This window comes from Artemia sp. Qi Xiang Cuo, chromosome 21, assembly GCF_049724085.1.
Source record: "Artemia sp. Qi Xiang Cuo chromosome 21, ASM4972408v1, whole genome shotgun sequence".
Lineage (NCBI taxonomy): Eukaryota > Metazoa > Arthropoda > Branchiopoda > Anostraca > Artemiidae > Artemia > Artemia sp. Qi Xiang Cuo.
The window spans coordinates 48440366-48461323 of record NC_142814.1 but is presented as its reverse complement, the minus strand read 5'-3'; the positions used below and the strand labels follow the sequence as shown (position 1 = coordinate 48461323).

Here is a 20958-nt window from a genome sequence, read left to right as displayed (position 1 = left end):
CTAATAGTAATTTAGTGTAGGGTAATGGTAATCTAATGGTAATTAGTAAAAAAGGTCTCCCGGAATGGCTCTACACCACTCTTTCATTAGGTGTCCTGTTACACATTTCTCTTAAGAAATGTATGTAAGCTCAAAATCCCACAAGAAACCTGGTTTTAACACCGCCTCCTTCATATTTTGTACTTTGAGCTATTCTCTTTTTTTTCCTTTGTGTACAACAAAGTGGCACCCAGAAAAAGAGTTTTCTAAGTAATTAACAAAGCAAACCAAACCTTGCTGCCTCCTAGCCTATTACCTCCAGAGGCAAAGGAGGTCACTTCTTTTTATGACTAGTCTGTCTGCTCTGTCCGGACAGTAATGCTGTGGCCTATGTAACAACAACTTTTATCTTTCTTAAGACAAGCCAAAACAGGTTCCAAGAATCTCAATTGAAACTAAAGTACTGAAAAACATATACTCACAGGCATTGGTAGCCTTCAGGATATGGAGCTTTAAACCAAAGCAAGAAAATGGACTTTAGGGATCTTTATCAATTTAAGGGGCCAATAGGGACCTTCACTTGATTTTAGGGACTTTGTTGCAGCCCTGCTCTCTCCTCCATAAAATTTCTTGCAAAAGATTCAGCCCGAAAAATTCTCCTTAACACACTTTCATTTGAAAAGGATTAAGTTCTGATAGTTTTTGCGATCACTCCGGAGATCCCCTCCTTCCGTGGAAATTATTTCCCAAAAATCCAAACACGCTGAAAATTTTCCTTGGAACATGTTTTCATGCAAAATTGAGTAGGCAAAAAGAAGGTTAGACAAATAAAAATAATTTTTTATAGGAATTCTGTCAAGTCCCCCCAGTGTGTAAAATTTTCCCTGAAAAGTTCACCCCCGGAAATTCCCTTCCACACGGAAAATAGTCCCCGTGGAAACCTGCCCCAAGCACAAAATTCCCCCCCGCCCCACCCCGAAAAATGCCTATATAATTCCCAAAAACAAATACTATACGTAACAATAGACAAATTTTATAGCTTAAAGACTTGCCAAAGACTTACCCCCAGAGGCTGGGTGGGGGCAAGTTTTTTCCAAAGGCATAGTTTTGGGACTTTTCAACTATGCTGAACAAAATAGCTATATCAAAATCCAAGGATTTTGGGGGAAAATATTGGAGGGCTAGTTGCCCTCCAATATTTTTGGTAACTTAACAATAACTCTTAAACTTTTCATTTCCATTCAAATGAGCCTCTCCCGATGTCCTAGGACCATTGGTTCGATACGATTTTTCTTCTGACAAAAACTAAAAATTCCCCGTTTTTGCAGATAGGAACTTGAAACCTCTACGGTCGAATTCTCTGATATGGTGAGTCTGATGGTGTAATTTTCATTAAGATTCTTTCACTTTTAGAGGGTTTCCCCTCTTTTTTAAAATCATGTAAACTTTCTCAGGCTTGTAGCCTTATATAGGTAACATTAACCTTAATGAACTTTATATATTTGGAATTGGCATGATAAGCCGATTCTTTTGATATATTTATTGGTATTAAAAATCCGTTTTTTAGAGCTTCGGTTACTATTGAGCCGTGTCACTCCTTACTTACAGTTCGTTACCAAGAACTGTTTGAAAGACCTCTGTATGCAAGCAGTGTGCTCTTTGAAAGACCTCTGTGTACAAGCAGTTGTCTTAAGGAAATAATTGATTGTTTTTTTTACAAACGAACTTTTAAAAAAAAAAAATTTTTTTCAATTTTTCAATTTTTTTTTACAAACGAACATTATTCAAATCTAATTAATTACTTTGGCTTCTTTATTTTCACGGTTGACGTGGTCACATAGTCGAAAACCCGCCAACATCGACGAAAATGTTTTACTGCCCTAAATACTATAATTTTGAAACAAGCAAAAGTAGAATCTTCGAACACCGGTTTTTACTTATGGATAGAACTAAGATGGGCTCAAGGAGCAACAGGCCATTTATTTTCACATCCCTGGTACTTCACGTTTCAACGAAGGGCAGAGGGTCAACTGCCTATCCCAGACGAATAATTTTCAAAGAAGGCAAGGTGCCGTACTCTCTGCTCCTAAAAAGAGCTAGTCTGAAAACCCTGGAGCAAAGGAGGGTTTCGTTGTGCCTCCGTTTTGCAAAAAAATACCATAACAAACCCTCGGACGGCAAGTATTTTCCCCAAACGTCACTCCCCATCCAGATTACTGCCGCCTCGAGCTGTTTCTGAGCCCATCCCTGCTTTGTCCCCCATTCGCTGCGTTACTTCCAGATACGACCTCGGTTTGTCCCCTCCTCCCAGACCCCAGTCTACCCCGTCCCCGCTGGAATTTAGTGTCTTCAAAAATATTGTCAAAACTAAGATAAGCCTGCATAATTCAAGCATCCACAGAGATGGGTCATACTTTAGTAATTCTTTTGTATATCTTTACCTTCATGTCACTATACGGCTGATAGTTTTCACTGTCATTTTCACTTGATTTGGAACAGTTGTTTCCAAGATACCCCCCCCCCCCCCAGAATTTGACAAAATTACACCATTAGTTTCAACTGCAGTATTTATTTTGTGTCACAATAGAATTTGTGCCTTATTTTGTAGCATGATAGCTCCCCTTCCTTCTCCCAAGATTGGCCAAAGGACCGTATTCGGGGGAAACTTACCGGTTATACATAAAAAGCGTAAGGATATTCCAGAGCCATCACTGGCACATAGGTCGTCGAATCGACGTTCTAGGTATTTGGTCTTTCTTACAGGGACTAGTAGCCAGCATGTCGCCCGACCTTTCTGCATCGAACCCTAGAATCCAAAAAAAAACAAAAAAAACTGAAGCATTTGATTTGGCGTCACAAAAGTGGCATGAAACTGCCGTTTCTTCTTAGTGTGAAGAATAAAATTCGGAAAACAACTGCCAATTATAGATACCAATTATCAGAGACGCGTTTTCAGGCTCAGCGGGTTCGAACACGGGTTGTTCTCGTATAGTTTCAAGTTTCTAGCTTTTCGTCTAGTTTCAGCGGGTTCGAAGCTTCAACCCCGTGTTTGATGCACTAGATGCAGTAATGTACAACGCTTGATGCACTAGGCGAGAACAACCCGTGTTCGAACCCGCTGAGCCTGAAAACACGGCTCAGAATAATAAAAAACTATACATACTTGCAGGTCGGGGCTCAGACGGAATAATCTCAATTTTCCTCTTGGTGACAAAATCTTTAAGGAGACGCCGCGGATTCAAAATCCATAATTCCTCGGGTCTAGAACAAATGCAAATATTAAATTAGAACAACTATTTACAGCAATATAACTTACTTTTAATTATATAGAATAGATCATATCTGCAATATCTTAGAACGTCAAAGGGTAATAACTCAAAACTTCCAAGACGACTACTACTGCTTTTGCGGTTGCAACTACAACTAGCTGCGACTACTTTCAGAAAGTGCTGAGGAGGATATTGAAATCAAAACAATCTATGTTCAAGTTGGTTGTGAAAAGAGCGCATCAACAATGTCTTAGGAACGGCTGAGGTATTAAGCATAAACTTTCAGGGCACGTTGAAAAATACTTGGAGGACAAAGAGCCTCCTTTATCCTTTAAAAATGCCCCTTCACAAAACTGACCGAAGTTCATAAATAGCCCACTAGTTCAAACTTGTCAAAAGTTCTAATAACCACGCCTCTGGGGATACCATGGCCCCAACTGGGCCCGGGGAAATGGTAGTGACTATTTATCACTGGATACAGGGTAATGTTGGTGGGATGTTGAACTATTTAGCTATGATGACATGTCTTATTTCAGAATATATTTCCCCTAAGGCATTCCTTAAAATTAAGGATATTGTTAAGTTCTGTAGGGAAAGGAGATCAAGCGTGCAGCTGTTACTGAAACGACAAAGATGATATTTACATCTTTTGCTTAGTTGTTTTTTAATGTTTTAGTTGTTTTTTAATTAATGTTTACATTAATTCATGTCATATTTAAAATTTATCAACTTAGTCCAAAAGATACCCTGATTTTGAGCTTTTAGGGATTTAGTTTTTTAAGGGGTTTTGATATTTTTTTATTGGCTATCTTTGTTTAAATTTTTGCCTATATTTCACTGAAGATTAGTCACATAGCCAAATATTAGTCAAATTAGACAAATATAAATTACAGTCATACAGCCAAATATTAGTCAATATTAAGCAGTCATGTTGGCAAATTATAGTCATAAAGCTATTAGTAATATGGGCTAAATATTCGCTAAGACAGTACTTCAATCACTAGAGCCGTAGTATATAATGTTTTATAAGGCGTGATGAAAATAAAACACTGTCTCACTTCCGCCAAAATCCTGAATCTCCTTACCACCAAGTCCCCCCTCAAAAAAAAGAAAAAACTTTTCTGGAATTCCAAGTAAATCCCCAAGCTATGAGACAAAACAGGACATACTTACCCCTAATATTGCAACTAATAGAATTTTACATATTTGACTTTAATTGAATTCGGATGACGATCGATACATAACATCTAAAAAATAATTCATAGTTCAGATTCTTTTGTCCCTTGGAGGCAGCATAGGAAGCCAATTCTGTTAATGAATACATTTTTATCAAAATTTCTTCTCTTAGAGGTCCAATTATTATTGGGCCGAATCGCTCCTTACTTACAGTTCGTTCCAACGAACTGTTCAGGAACTGTTTGATTATTTCAAGTTAAATTAACTAATTAAATATATAAGAATTTGAACTAAGATGCTAGCTAATTGTTCACCGCTTATAACAAATTGGAGGAGAATAAATTTTCCAATTAGACTGCAAATTTGCCCACTATGCTGTATTTGGAGAGATGGATGGTAGAAACTCTCGTTCCCAGGGTTGGTGGCACCTGGTGAAAATTTTACAGCACATCCCTGTCGACTCAAATACCGGCAAAAAAGTCTAATCAAAATAAAAAAAAAATTATGAAAGTGGCCAACCCCCTAGCGCAGGGGCAGCTTGCTCCGGTCACTCACCCCCCCCCCCCTGAACAGCTCTGGGTAGAAATGATGAGCTGCTACTGGAGATTCTTAAATCGATGTCTTCTAGCTATATAAAGTAGCGAGAGTAATTTTATTTTAAATGGTTTAAAGGCTCACAAATAGGAAGTTTTTATTTATTTATATTTGCTTATTTATTATGCTTATTTGTATCAGTTTCGTATATGGCTTTACCAGCGTTGAAATACTCACACACACAAATAACTTTGCCTTTTGACAAAAAAGAAAAAAGTATTATATTTTTAAAATTCAAAATAACTGGTGATCTGATCTACACTAAAGAATATGGGTAACTTATAAAAGAGTAAACTGGCGCTAGTGTTGCAAAAAAATCTCCAGCGGCGTCTACAATTTGACAATTTTTGCAATTTTTTAATTTGATAAGGTAAAATTACTGTAATTAGAGCGATTCGCAAAATTAGTACAGCAATAAAAGCCTGATCTCATCTTTGAAAAAAATAAACACATAATTGCAACGTTAAAAAAAAGAAACACGGATGTGCTTGAATGGGTGAACAACTTCGTCTTTCTAAGAAGTGAGCTGACATCCGCAAACGAATCTTAAAATGACATTTTGCCTTGGCCTCAGCACGCAACATACAGAGCGGAGTCATGAGAGTCAAAAGAAAACAACAAACTCCTATTGACAGTTTTGGAACGAAATCGCTACATAAGCTTGCTGGCATCACTCACTTTGATTGAATGTTATAAAAAAATGAAAAAAAAAATCTAAGAAACACCAAATGCTAAATGGCGTTGGAGACAACAACGCCACTGCCATTTTCCATTCTTATAAGTTCCTTGTATCTACACTCTTTGGGGATTCTGTTCTGTTAACAGCTGTACAAAATCACACCGTAATTTTTAGGTTAACAATTGATTGACTAAATCTCACCAACCGCGTCAAATATATCTCAGTCTATGCCTTTCCAATATCGACAGAGTCTTAAGCTAAGATCTCGTTGTCTATAGTCTCTGGGTTCCTTTCGGCACATCCTTCTATCAAAGGCAATAAGTGGCGATTCCATATATGTATTCGAACTTGAATTATTGTTTCATCGTGGTTGTGTTAATATACAAACATATTTACAAGTCACGAATCTCTCCGGGTTTACATTTTGACAGGGTTTCAGGGTTTACATCTTGACAGGGTTTCAGGATTTATATTTTGACAGGATATCAGGGTTTACGTTTTGAAAGGGTTTCAGAATTTAGATTTTGACGGGGTTTCAGGGTTTAAATTTTGACAGTATTTTAGGGTTTACGTTTTGAAAGGGTTTCCGGATTTACATTTTCACAGGGTTTACATTTTGACAGGAGTTTCAGGGTTTACATTTTGACAGGGTTTACGTTTTGACAGGATTTCAGGGTTTACGTTTTGAAAGGGTTTCAGGATTTACATTTTGACAAGGGTATCAGGGTTTACATTTTGACAGGATTTCAGGATTTACGTTTTGAAAGGGTTTCAGGATTTACATTTTCACAGGGTTTCAGGGTTTACATTTTGACAGGATTTCAGGAGAAACGTTTTGAAAGGGTTTCAGGATTTACATTTTCACAGGGTTTCAGGGTTTATGTTTTGACAGGGTTTCAGGGTTTACATTTTGACAGGGTTTCAGGGTTTACATTTTCACGGAATTTCAGGGTTTACATTTTGACAGGGCTTCAGGATTTACATTTTGACAAGGTTTCAGGGTTTACATTTTCACGGGGTTTCAGGATTTACGTTTTGACAGGGTTTCAGGATTTACATTTTCACAGGGTTTCAGGGTTTACTTTTTGACATGGTATAAAAGTTCTTGAAAAACTTGCCTGATAAATTGACAGTACAAAACTTATGAAGTAATTGGTCCATATCTAATCAAATACATAGGGTGGGAGTAGTATCCATTGGTTTAATTTCCGTTTGGTTTCACCATTATTAATGCCCCTCCTCCAATAAAAATAAGAAGTACGAGGCCATAATGACAACATTGGTGTCAGAAAGTAGCCACGTTTACAATTTAAGTATCTAGTTGTGTTTATATTGACAGCAACATCCAATAAGCTAAACTATAGCTGGCTATAGGATAAATTATTGGCTAAAAATAAGCTAAATTATCGATGGGTAAATATAGGCTATATTATAAATAGCTAAATATAGGCTAAATTATTTGCTAAAGTAAATAAATTAAATTGTTATAAGCTAAATTATAAGATGAAAATACACCATGTTAAATACGTGTTATATATGATAAATAACAGATGACTAAGACAATAGAAAGTAAATTCTAATAAAAACTAAGCCTTGTATTTGTTTATTATTACTTTTTTTGTAACTAGCCTACATTCTATATACAAGCCAAGTCCCACCTATTTTACAAGAAAACAAATTGTTTCAAATAAAACGAATCCGTTTATTTGATGAGATTTTAGGCTGGTTTTAAATAAAATAAGATTATAGAAATTCAGATTTTGTTTGTTTTCAACATTTGAATAGACATCTTTACTTTTTCTAGTTCTGTTGGGAAATACTGCACTATCAGTGACGCTAGCAGTTTTTAATTCCTAGTAAAACGGTAGAATTTTCTCCCTTATTATTTCCCCGTGTTCTTCGGTCTGGTTGTTCCAGTTTATCTATAAATAAGAAAAGCAACGAACAAACAGGGGAAAATAAATTAGGAAAAAACATTGAATAGAAAGGGAACAAGAACGTACCTCATACAATTCCATAGCACACAAGGAAACCAAAGTACAACGCCAATTTCGGCAATTCGGAAAACAAGGTCGTGGGTGTTTCGACTAAATAAGCCAACTCTAAAAGATTTTGATTATTTAGCACATATTCACTGACCTAGCAAACACAAAATGCTAAAAAAAGAACTCTAGACCATGGTATGTTAAGTGGTTAAGTTACCAGGATGGTTAACACTTCAAAAAAGAAGAGAAATAAAGAAGAAAGAACTCTAGACCATGGTATGTTAAGTGGTTAAGTTACCAGGATGGTTATCACTTCAAAAAAAAGAGTAATAAAGAAGAAAGAACTCTAGACCATGGTATGTTAAGTGGTTTAGTTACCAGTATGGTTAACACTTTAAAAAAAGAAGAGAAACTCGAGAAAAAAATATAATCAAATTATTAAAGATTCAATAGTCCTAATTCTTTTTGTAATTTTGGGTATAAACAGTGTCTGAAGTTTTTGGTGTTTTCCCGAATAGAAATTCTCCTGAGTGAGGGTTTTCCAAAACCAAAATTTCACATTCATAAATGCGCAATTATTAACATAAAATACAAGCCATGAACAGTCGTCATCATTAATTTTCTTTGAGACTTCAAAAACCCATTGTTTTTTCAGGGAAAATTTGGGAACCGAGGAATGACTGGGTACATGTCCCTATTTTACGGAGTTTTCAAGTGATAACACACAGTTAAGAGATAATAAAGGGCTTTTGTGATGAAATTAAAAAAAAACTTGTTCTTTAAAAGGTAAAATTTTTTCCTTCTTCGGGATAATGATGATGATGGTGGCATATTTATTCCCGAAAGACACCTAAAAGGGTCGTATTGGAGTACAAATAAAAGAAAAAAGACATGAATAATAAACAAATATAAGAAATCACAAAATAAACATGAAAAGTACTGATAACAAACAGCATTATGTCAGTAATGAATGTACTTAAGGAACCACTCATCTTTTTTCAGTAAAATTCTCACTTGCTACTAAACTAGTTTAATAGCATTGATATCCAATCTCTCAACAAATAACTCAGATCGCTTATAATGCCACTACGATTATCTCAACTGAATATGAAACTTTACTTTTTAGACACTGTCTTTTAGACGAATTTACAAGCCGACTAAATACTTTAGGAGGAAGAGGGATGGGGAGGAGCCAGACGATGGGGAGGAGACACAGACGTTACGTCTGATCTTACATGAATTGGAGGACTGTTTTAAATTTGTAGCAGCCAAATTACAGTAAACAGCCTGTTTTCGCCCAAACTCAAGATGACCCAAAATTTGATTGTCATTCAAGTTGATTTTTTTGATTCAACGTTTTGTTGCCAAATAGGGTTTAACTTCTACATTTTTTTTTTTTTTTTTATCTGGAGTCAGGCTAGTTTTTCTTAGTCATCAGAATAAAATCTTATAAATCACTGAAGTATTTTTCTGTCTTTTCTCTTTTTTTTAATATGAGTTTTAAAGAGTATTTACACCTCCCTCCTCTTTTACAGGCCATGAAGCCTTTGTGAGGTTTAGTGCCGAGTGTTTGTTTTTCTGATTATAATGAGATTAAGGGATTAAGTCATTCAGTTTAAGGGATTGAAATGTCATGTACGGATCTAACAATTTTCAAAGAATATACTCCCATCTGAGGGTCTATAAATGTACACTCCAAAAGGAACCAAAATTTATTTAACTATAAAGCATATTAATGTGCAGACTGAGATTTACTGCACAGACGGTTGGATTTATATATTTCATATTCCATGTGTAAAGTTTTATTTGTTTAGTACAAGTTTTGCCCAGACGAGAGAACAGAACAACTTCAAAACTTAAAACCAGCCTACATCATCAAACATGAAGAGGGTTGCCACTACCTTCAATCCCCCTTCTTTATTCTAAAGTTAAACATGCGCGTTTTAAACTGAATAAATTACTGTGTGAATATCATAAACTTAAAAGAGCACTATCATTCTTGATAAAAGTTCATAAAAGTAGTTAAACATTCACATAACGACCATAGATTTAAGGTGACATTTTCCAATGGCTGATAGGGGTGGAGAAGAGAGGTTCACTTGCACAAATACAAACCTAAATAGAAAAAAAATTATTCAGAAGGGTCAAGGTCAAAGAGTATTATAGAGATGAGTTTATGGAAATATAATACTAGCGTTATAAACTGATACAATCCAAGAGCTTATGGAATTACCCCTTAAATCCCTCCTTCTCCTGAAAATACGAAACTCCAGGAGCGCTCTGAAAGATTCCAGCACATAGACAAAAAATAGTTTTCAGTCTTCAGTCTACTTATTCCCCCTCCCCTGGACAAAAATATTAAGGATGCAAGCTTTAGTCCGATCAGCCGAAAAGTTTTTACCCTATCTTCAGGGGACTCATTGAATTATCTCCAGTCACTGATAGGGGTGGGATGTCACTGAAAATTAGTACGAATCTGTCGATTGATAATAGTTATCAAAATAGTAGCCCAGGAACCTGTCAAGAAAAGCAGACATGTTCTCAAAGATTCTAAGCAGCATAGTAAATTTTTGATAGACTTTATTTTTATAAATAATAAGTTATTTCATAATAAATAGTAAATTTTTCATCATTTTTTTTCTTAGGTCAGTACGTGTATGTTTTAAGCACCCCTCTTAAAAATTCAAATTAATTAACAAAATAAAAGAATTCAGAAATAAATGAGCTACTATTTGGCAAAAATTATCTTAGTTGTTAAATAAACTCGAAAAACACCAAAAAAGCGAGTGAAATAAAGTAATATAGCCTGTTACACCTGCATATGGTAGCTATGGTAGGGGATGTTGACATGGTGTATATCGCTTTCAGACCACATTTAGAACCTGGGAGATTCCAAAACTCTCCTTAAACATCCATAGATAACAATAAAGGAAAAGGAAAAGCAAAAAGGAAAAGAAACGAGGTACTTGTCTCTCCATAATTCGCCAAGTGTATCAGACATGAGGAGGCTAACTGCTAATAGGACCATAAAAGCCTGCGAAATGAGACCCAGTCGGGACTGCACTAGCTGTCCTCTGTCAACGTAGTCAAGGTCAGTTGAAGCACTCCCGCTCACTTTTGTCTAAAAAATATAAAAGCTAAAAGTAAATCCACAGATGAGGGAATAGGGGGCTTTGCCACTCAAGAGTGTACTCACGTTGGATAAAAACTATTCTAAATACAGAGGAATCAAACTTGATGCTAATCAAGTTCCAAAAATCATTTCTAAAAACTAAAATTTTTTACTTAGAAGTATATAGACTAGTAATTGTTGTCACTGGAGTTGGAGAACTGAATATAATGCATAGTTTCTATATTAGATGTAGATTAATCAATTAGGACAGGAGGTAATGGCAGTCCCTTGAACCTTTGAATTATTTTTGTGGGCCTGTCAGTAGTACTACTTTTTTTTTAAAGTTGAATCCTTCATGAAATTCCTTCCAAGGAATTAATAAAAATGTTTTAAACCAAATAATTACTGCCCCAAAAGGACACTGATTCATTCAGATGGTTAGGACAGTTAATGATCATCGGGCTGCTGTGTCAGGAGCACCAATTCACAAAAATGTAAGGAAGAATGGCATGGGAAAATTTTTTCTTACTCTCTCAAATGGCAATTTTTTTTAGAACGTATGAGGGTGAGGGTGGAATATTGCTTTTTCCGATTTCTATAAATGAAAAATCCAAGAAAGTATTTTTCCAAAATCTAGTGGGTAACTATTCCCCCCATCCCCTGAGTTAGCACTAAATGCTGTACTTACTTAGCAATATCTTAAGGGGTTGCCTCCTTCATTGTTTTATATAATTTTATATGAAACACTTCTTTGCATGATTATTCTACTAGAAATACAACTAGGTCGGAAACCTTTCCCCAGGGACTATGGGGGACCTTGTAATCCCTAAAGCCATAGTTATTGGACGTTTCAACTATACTGAATCAAATGGCTATCTCAAAATTTTGATCGAATGTCTTTGGGGGAAAAGAGGGGTTGGGAGGGGGGCTAGCTGCCCTCGGAGTTTTTTGCTCATTTAACTAGGGCACTCAACATTTCAATTTCCTTTTGAATGAGCCCTCTCCCGATCTTCTAGGACCACCGGTTCGATACAGTTACCCCTGAGATAAAAAAAAAAAAAACAGCAACAAATAAGCACGCATCCGTGAACTTTCTTCTGGGAAAAATTACAAAATTCCACATTTTCGTAGATAGAACCTTGAAACCTCTACAGGTTATTTCCCTGAAACTCTGTACCTGATTGTGTGATTTTCGTCCCTTGACTTTTTGGGGGTGCTTCCCCCTTTTTTGAAAAATCAGACAACTTTTTTACAGGCTCGTAGCTTTTGATTGGTAACATTATACTTAATGAAGAAAATTCCTTTTATTAAAGTTTCAGTAACTGTTGGAAAGACTCGCTCCTTACTTACAGTTCGTTACCACGAACCGTTTGAAAAGTTTTGTAATGTTAACCAGCAACTTTGATTGGAAATTTTTTCCTCAACCTATATCTTAAGAATTCAAGTCAAGTTCCATTTTTTCCTAAGCTTTATATTTTGTAACTATTTCGTAAGTCACTTAATTGGTGATATTTCACTTAAAAGCCAATGGTCAAATTGGCCAATTTTAACTTGGAAAATAGGTATAAATTGATACATAATAAATTGACTATTTATGGATATATTCAATGAACTTAACTCAACTCAAAATCAAATGCAATGTTGTATCAATCATTAGACCATATTAGGCTACCCTCGGGGGTGCAAGTAACCCAAGCCCCCCCTCCACCCAAACTCTACGTACATACAATGCTCAAAACAAAGATTTAGATTTACTCCTATATTCTTTTAAATTATCCCTATAAGCGGTAGACATTGGCTCTTTTCCAGAAGTCCCCCCCTCCCGAGGCGCACTGCCGTACATCTGCCCGTCTGAAGTTTCCTTCAAGACGACTAAGAACTTTTCAGTATCATCCCTGATACAATTTATGATCGTAAAGAAATTACTTCAAGGGAAATTAAAGACAACATAATAGGAAACGAGGCAAACTTAAGACTTCGTCGAAATAATAAAAATGAAGACACATCATAAGCAAATACAAATAATAATAATAACAACGAAAATGGTAAAACCACAGAGAAACAGAGGGACCAATTATAGAAAATCTTGTGGTTCAAAAACTTTTCATTCGTTTTACTGGCTTAAAGATGCATCTTAGGCTTAAAACTTTACACAGCAGAACCAATCAGGATTCAAAAAGGCTGGGTTAATTCTTCATGACTAATATGACTGGTTAATGAAAGTATACTACTGACATGAACTAATGAAATTAAGGCTAGGCTTTACCAGGGAGCTAAAAGCAATCTCTTGTTCTCGTTGGTACTAATGATAGTACAACCTGAGAGAAATACAAAAGACAAAATACAAAATACAAAAGAGCCAACCTTTACAAAAGCTGAATCCCTCCTTGTTTCGTACATCAAGGAATGTGAGGCAGTTATCTGACCCAAGTCGGATAACAAAATCGAATCTGATGATGTTACAAATTCACCACGCACCTGACAAAACAACAAGCACATAAATAACGAAATACCATAAACTTCAAAATTAGTACATAAACACAGATCTTGGACCTCCGGAAGCCATTACCTAACCATCCACTCAACATATAATACCAACAATTTTATCGGTACTTGTATGATATAGCCCCTACCTAATATTCCTCTAATATGTTTCTCTGACGCTCAATCCTAATGAAATATACATAAGTATGATAAAAATGTAATACTTTAGCAACGAATTATTGCTATATATTTGCACATTAGGAGGGGAGGGGGGGGGGGGTAAAGTATAGCGGGTCTGTATGCCTAATGTGTTAGGTACAATTGTTCAATATATTATGAAGTAAGAATTGTTTTCTAACTTCACACTGTCCAAATACTTTACCTCCACCCCTCCCTAATGTGCAAATACATAGCCCAAATTATATATTTTCAGTCTATCCTGTCATTTCTCATTGTCTTCTCCCGCTAAGCTGAAAGAAACTAACCAAAAAATAACGGTTCTATAATGCGTTAATGAATGAACAACTTGAGCGGTAGGGACTATATCATGCAAGTAGCATTTTATCATTGGAACCAATTTTCTCGGCCATAATTAACTTCAAATATGCGGTGAGTTTACTTACTAAATAACTTTGACAGCTTAGAACAACGTCATCTGACAATACTAAAAAAAATTATTAATTAATTTCATTTTCATAATCCTACCCGTCCCAGAATTTCTATGTCCTTTAAATTACTTGGCGTCAAAGTTTCTTCTTATTTAATGTGTGGTAACCATGATAAAAATATCATCACACAGACTAATAAATTTCATTACCCCCTTTTGCTCTAAAATAAACTTGGAATCACTCCTTCCCGTTCTTTAAGGATTTATACTTCCTTTGTCCACCCTCATCTTCAATATCTTCATCCATCTGGCACCCGGACAACTCCCGTGAAGAATCAGATAAAACTGAATTCATTCAACAAAGAGCCCATGACAAATTTTCAAAGAAGGTAAAGTTCCATATTCTTTTCTTCTAAATAGAAAATCTATATTAGAAACGCTTGAGCACAAAAAACGTATATTGTGCCCCCATTTCTAAAAAAAAGCAGATAAACCCTTGTAGGGACAATATTTTTCAGAAAAGACATTCCCCACCCCGATCCAACCCGCCTCAACCTGTTCCTATCTTGTCCCCGTTCACTGCTGTACCTTGGATGTGAAAAAAAAACTGTTTTGTCTTCATTACGAACAAAAATTAACAAATTATCCCGTTTTTAGAATTTTAAAGGCTAGAATAGTCCCAATTTCTTTTCAATTCTTCTTTTATAAGCTTTTGCAGTGACCATGTGGAACAAAAGAGTTTGTCGAAAAAGATTTTTTCGTTAAGAAGGAACATCGTTATGCAACCCACAAAGACGGAGTAAAAAAAGAAAAACAAAAAGAAACAACAGAAAGAAAAATGCACTTCGACAACTACAAAAACGTGACAAACATAAATGACCAAAGATGGGAAAACTCCTTCCCATTTATTCACTTATTCCAAATAGATAGGGACACAAAAAATATTATGAGGCACACAATAGATAAAAAATTATTATAATTACCAAAATTCATGAACTACCACATCTAAAGATTGTATACTGTGTTTTCGAAAAACAAAAGGATTTAAATATTGACAAATCATTACAACACAACAACAAAATGATACTACAAATAATATACAGAAGATCTAAAGCCGAAATAGTCAACCATGAAGAGAAAGTAATTTTTTTTTTTTTTTTGATCTGACAGAAGCAGCTAAAATTGTACATTTAGTTACTAGAGATCTTGTCATCAGCGGCTGAGACACTTTATTGTATACGGGGTTTATGTTGGCGATAGTACCATTTTCTATTTCCTTATTCTTCCATAATTTGCTTAGATCCGTTTTTCATCTTTTTTTTAACTATTCTAGTTTGCTTGAAGGCCCATTTAACAAATCTTTTTTTATGAGTTATAAAAGAAGAAACATTTCACAAGGTTTTTTCCTAGTCCAAAATCAGAGAGGCTTACTTAATTTGTAATATGGCAGGAAAGAAAGAAGGCAAGATTTGGACAAATTCAAAGGTGGAACATTAGGACAAGACTGTGCTTTTACTGTACAAGACTGTGTACAGTCTCACACAATTGTACAGTCATGCAGCAAAATTCTTACGATTTACGTTGCATAGATACAAGGGGCATTCATGCTGTCTGGGCATTATCAATAATGTACATTTGGATCCATTTTTAGATAACATGCTAAATTAAGATGAGAGTACCGGGGATGAAGCTTTGCTCGATGAAAACAAAGACAGTTATTTAAGAGCTTCAATTTCAGTTTATTTTATTAGGTAGACATTCTCGCATATTTATACCGACAAATTGTTCTATACTATCGGATATCATATTAAATTCTTTTACGAACTTTTGAATATGTAGCCCAGACACTCATCTTCAACGGAATCTATTACAACTATTACAAGAATTCACGACGTCATACAAATTAAAATGTCATAAAAATTCGAAGGAGTCAAACCCGTGACCTTCGGATTGACAGTCCGACGCGCTATCCATTGAGCAAGGGAAAAAATCTATGTAGATAAAAAGAAAACGAAAAGTATTAAAGAAATTAAAAGCTATTCCAGTCGTTTTAGGCAACAAATCCTGATTATTTAAAACAGTTTACCCGAAAACAAAAATTTGTAAAGTATAAAAGTACCATTTGCTTCATGTCAGTTTTGGTAATTCTTTTTTTTTCTGCTCTTCACTTTTCAATTTCAGAGTTTAATTTGGGGTTCTACTTTATTTATGAACCTCTCACGAAAATCGATTGGTCGATCTACAACTGAAGCACGAACGAAAAAGGTATTGCCAGTTTCAGAACCAGACGAGCAACAAGAATCAAGATTCGAAACCAATCAAGTACGTGATTTTCGAACTAGACGGACAATGCACGCTAATTTGAATTTTGGTGTGTTCCATTACAAAACTGATTATTAAAGTCTTCATCATATTATCGTTATTGGCAAATTTTGTCGTGCAAATTTTGGGAAGAAGTTAGGGAGATTTTGGCAGAAATTTTGGGAGAAGTTATGCAAATTTTCTCGTGCATTAAAATTCAAGCAAAAAATGGAGCTGCACATTGAAGCACGTTCAAGCAAAAAATATGCTGCACAAGTGAAATTACCAGAATTAAATTCACCACCGAAACCCCAACAAACGTTGAGGTTCGATGACACAAGCCAGTCAAACCGTTTCTCGGCAAACGTACTTATTGTCAGATTCGGATCATAAATTCCTGAAAAAAAATTAGTAGGATTGGCTCGTGCCAACCAATTCGATAAACACAGCGAATCAGTTCGTCTGTCCAGGACCACTCTGGAACGAATGCCAGACGATGATTATGTTGTTAACACAAGAGCGGAAAAAACATCGCCGGCCAAAAGGAAAGAACAAACAATGCACCAGCAATTAATGAAGTAAGAATCACCATAGTTGGCACACAATTTAACTCGCCTGACATAGTTCCTCATCGCAGAGATGGTAATATTCAGTGAGTCTTCGAAACTCGTCATTCCTATTATGCATTGCAATTTCTAATTTTCATTATGGCAAGAGGAAGATAGATACCATTATAACATCAAAATGGAAAATTCACAAACGCGCCAAGAGACCAATAAGAAAATCAGAAACCTGAATTAGTATTCATATCGGGTAATGATTATGGAGAACTAAGACAATCGCACTTTCAAATATCGGCAATTTTTCCATCAATACATTGTAAACATGTACGCAAAAATTGAGACCGAATGACATTCGATTAACTTGAATCAAACTGTGCTAAAAAAAAGATCATTTACACGACGCAGTTGCTACTAGTAGGTAATCCCAATTAACTAGGAAAAACAGTCACACTGCCAGCTATATTCACAGGAAGCCCACGGACAAGACTGAGAAAAAAAATGACTAATGTTCGTGCTTCATACCGACGATATTTTTTCATAATATTCACGTGCAATCCCACATGTGACGAAATGAAACAACTTCTGTTGCCTGGAAAATCATCCTCGAATCGGAATGATATCATCGTGCGATAATTAAAAAGAACTGAAGTTTTTGATGGATGTCATTGTAAAAATCCGATTGGGTGACAGATTGCCATAGATTGTCCTGTTTGGCCAATCGTCTAGGGCAAAATAAACAGCAGGATGTCCGCGTTTGGGGTGTGAGGATGTCGTAAAGAAAAACTTGAAGAAAATGTGAACTTCCGGGGAGTATGTAAAGAGGGAGGCTTTGAATATGTTGGGATGGAGGAGGAGCGTGCGTAGCTGTGTTGGCCTCAGACGACTCGGTGCTGCGGTAAGTTGTTATTAGTAGTGATAATAATTAGAAAGATCATTTTTTGGAAAGACACGCTGTTGGATGTACATTCAATGGAATGACAGAAAAGGTGATTATCGCATGCACACATTTTGATTGGTTGATCGATAAAATTACACCAGACAAAAATGACAAAGTCGTTTCAGCAGGAATACCAAATGTCAAGATTGATCAGGAGTTATTCATGGTCATTAACAAAAGCATGATTCATGGTAAATCTGGGACGATGAACAATATGTGTCCAGATATTGTATATCCGCATCTCGATATTGTACATCCGATAGCACTCGAATAAATAATAAATTAGTTACCTTTGAAATAAATTTATTTTAAAATAAATTCCAACGTGTTGTTTTAATTTTTGCCCTTGATTTCCCTTTATTTTTTAGATTTCAGCAACGCATGATGGGCAAGCTAGTAAGAAATGAAAACAGAATAAAAACAAGGAAAAAAAAGAAAATAGTTTCAAGCAAAGATTGAGTGTGAAAACAATGTCAATTTGAACGCTATGTCAATTTAATAAACTTTTCTAACTTAATTCCAATATTTTTTTCAACATAAAATAAATAATGTTGTGTGCCTACCTTAAAGAAAACTTCCACTCCGTAAACCAAAAAGAAAGTAACTGCCACCAAAAAAAGGAAAGCGTAGCACATATTGTAAATATAAGTATAATACTGTCTCTCATCATTGTCAGCAGCTACTGCGTAAGTAAAGACGAATTCTGATGCTAATACACTGTATAAAACAAAGTTGAAGACTAAAAAGCCAACCAGTGACTTTGAAAGAAACTTGCTCGCACTTGGTGGGCCCATAAGACCCACGTGAAATACCTACAAGGAAAATAAGTATTTTAGAGGAATTCCTATCGTCGAAACAGAATTATGTGTATTGTCAGGTAGAACCAATATCATAATAGCTGTTACGATATTATTCATAACTCATATCCAAGATATTAAAATATCATAACATAAGCCATATACAGCCCTTTTAAACTTATATTTAAAACTAAATAAATCCCAATTCAATCAGCTCTGCTTATTTCTGAGGCTAGGTAGCAAAATTGACGTTTATGAGTTAATTCAGTCATAAGGCTTATAATTTTTAACTGTAATAAAATGGTGCGAAAGCAATAAAAATTAACCCGTCTTTATGAATGCTACTCCTTAGTGAACTATACAAGTTTCAGCAATAAATATTGATAGTCATACCTGAGGCCTGGGAGTCATAGCGCAGAGAAAACCACCATAAAACAGAACTAAACATTCAGGGGACATCAGGGGACATCAACTCAAAAAAAAAAAAAAAAAAAAAAAAAAAAAATATTATTCAGTTTGAATCTTAATTAAATGGTCCTTAAGAATCCTCTTGAAAGTGCCAAACGAGTGGCATTTCTGGACTGAAGAAGGCAGGGAGTTCCAAACCTGATGACAAGCGATGAGGGGATTGAAATCTGACCGCACAGTGGGAGTAGGAGGAATGCAGATATTATGTGACGAACGAAGGTTACATGGACCAGAATCAGAAATAAACTGAAGAGTTTTTTGAAGAGATTTTGGAAGATTGCCATGAAGCTGATGAAAAACAAAAGAAGCACAAGAAAGAATGTAGATAGACTGTAGATTTAGACGCGGTCTTGTTGAAGAACGGTTGGTGTCAATAACCAGCCGCGTTTTTTTATCATACATTACAGAACGCGACCGCAGTGTAGAAGGAAAAGTAGACATCCATACTATGGGGCAATAAGAGACATATGACTGGACAAGGCAGAAAAAAAAGAAGCTTCAGAATAGATCCAGGAAAGGTGTGTTTGAGTTTTCGAATGACACCCAAACTCCGTGAGACCTTAACCCTAATCATGGCTATATGGTATCTAAACGAAAGGTTCTCATCAAGCAGGATACCAAGAAACCGGACCAACCGATTCTTTGGTCTAAACAAGGAGCCTTTTGACACCTGAAGCTGTGTCAGTTGAGGGAAAGCTACACCAATTCGAGAAAAAATAAGAAAATGTGACTTGGTAACATTCTAGGCCAAGTAATTCGCCTCAAACCATGAAACTGCTCTCTCAAATATTGCCACCAGATTAGACCTGACGTCACAGTCCGTCTTCCCTAGAGTCCCTAAAATACTTTCGTCAGCAAAAACAACGAGGTAATCTTCATTAGAAGTAGCATTGGGACACGAAGAGACATCCGGGTGACACAGATTGCAGCATACTAGAGGACTGGTGTTTTTGACTACTGAAATCAGATCATTGACGTAAATCAGAAATAAAACGGGGCCAAGAACAGATCCCTGGGGGACGCCATATTCTACTTCAGAAGGGCTCCGGAAAAGCGGATCAATTGAAATAAGTCTACCAGAAAGATATGATTCAAACCAAGAGAAAACATTTGATCTTATACCAATATGCGATAATTTCCAAAGAGGAATATGATGAGTCAAAGAATCAAAAGCTTTACGAACATCCAAAACTACAGCTGCCGGGATAAGACTAAAATCTATTGCCGAATGAATGAAATTCAAGAGAGATGCACAAGCATGCTCTGTAGAGTGATTTGCCCGGAATCCGAACTTAAAATCATGGAAAAATATTTTGATATCCAGAAAACTAAGAAGCCTGGATAGCATAGCCTTCTCAAAAATTTTTCTGAAAACAGATAGAAGAGAAATTGGCCTAGAATTAGCAGGATCACTCCGGGACCCACCTTTATACAGCACTATTACCTTAGCTCGCTTGAGTGATTCAGGAAAAATTCCATTCACGAAAGACAGATTTACAAGCTTAGTCAATGGTGACAGAATAGCAGGAAGAACGGCACGGATAACCCTTGTAGGAATTCCGTCCGGCCCTGAAGACGATGAACCTTTAAGTGCATTTACGATCCGAGCTACCTCAAACTCAGAAACAGGGTTCAAGACCATTGAATTTAAACATGGGTGTCCAAGATAGGCTCTGAAATCGCAACGAGAAGTTGTAGAGCTCACAGACGAAGCAGTCGTTTTTCCGATATTAGCAAAAAAATACGTAAGCTCTAGCTGAACAATTTCATAACCTTGGACAAATTTACCGTCAACTATCAGCGTTTTTGGAACTTACGGCGGAGGGGGAGTAGGTTTAAGTACAGAATTAATAATTTTCCATGTCTTCCCAACATCCTTTCCGCACTCAGAAAATTTCCTGTGATAATACTGAGACTTGGCCTTCCGACACAGAGAATTAAATAAACTCCTATAGGCCTTGAACCGCTGATGATGAGAAGTAGATGACGAAGCCTTGTATAGTTTCC

The 20958-nt window shown here is 36.0% G+C and overlaps 1 protein-coding gene across 5 annotated transcripts in view; it reads right to left on the bottom strand.

Moving 5' to 3' along the window:
* LOC148939651 (uncharacterized) overlaps positions 1-20958 on the bottom strand; it is a 128047-nt gene that overhangs the window by 35550 nt on the left and 71539 nt on the right. For 2 of the 5 annotated variants that reach the window (XM_089107050.1, XM_089107051.1), the window contains exons 5-9: positions 18250-18498; positions 13159-13272; positions 10649-10803; positions 7701-7799; positions 3143-3240 (exon numbers count right to left, since the gene is read on the bottom strand). In XM_089107050.1, the coding sequence (XP_088963176.1) occupies positions 3143-3240; positions 7701-7799; positions 10649-10803; positions 13159-13272; positions 18250-18498 (715 nt within the window). The remainder of the gene's footprint in view (positions 1-3142; positions 3241-7700; positions 7800-10648; positions 10804-13158; positions 13273-18249; positions 18499-20958) is intronic. The other 3 variants (XM_089107052.1, XM_089107054.1, XM_089107053.1) reach the window with 3 other exon arrangements.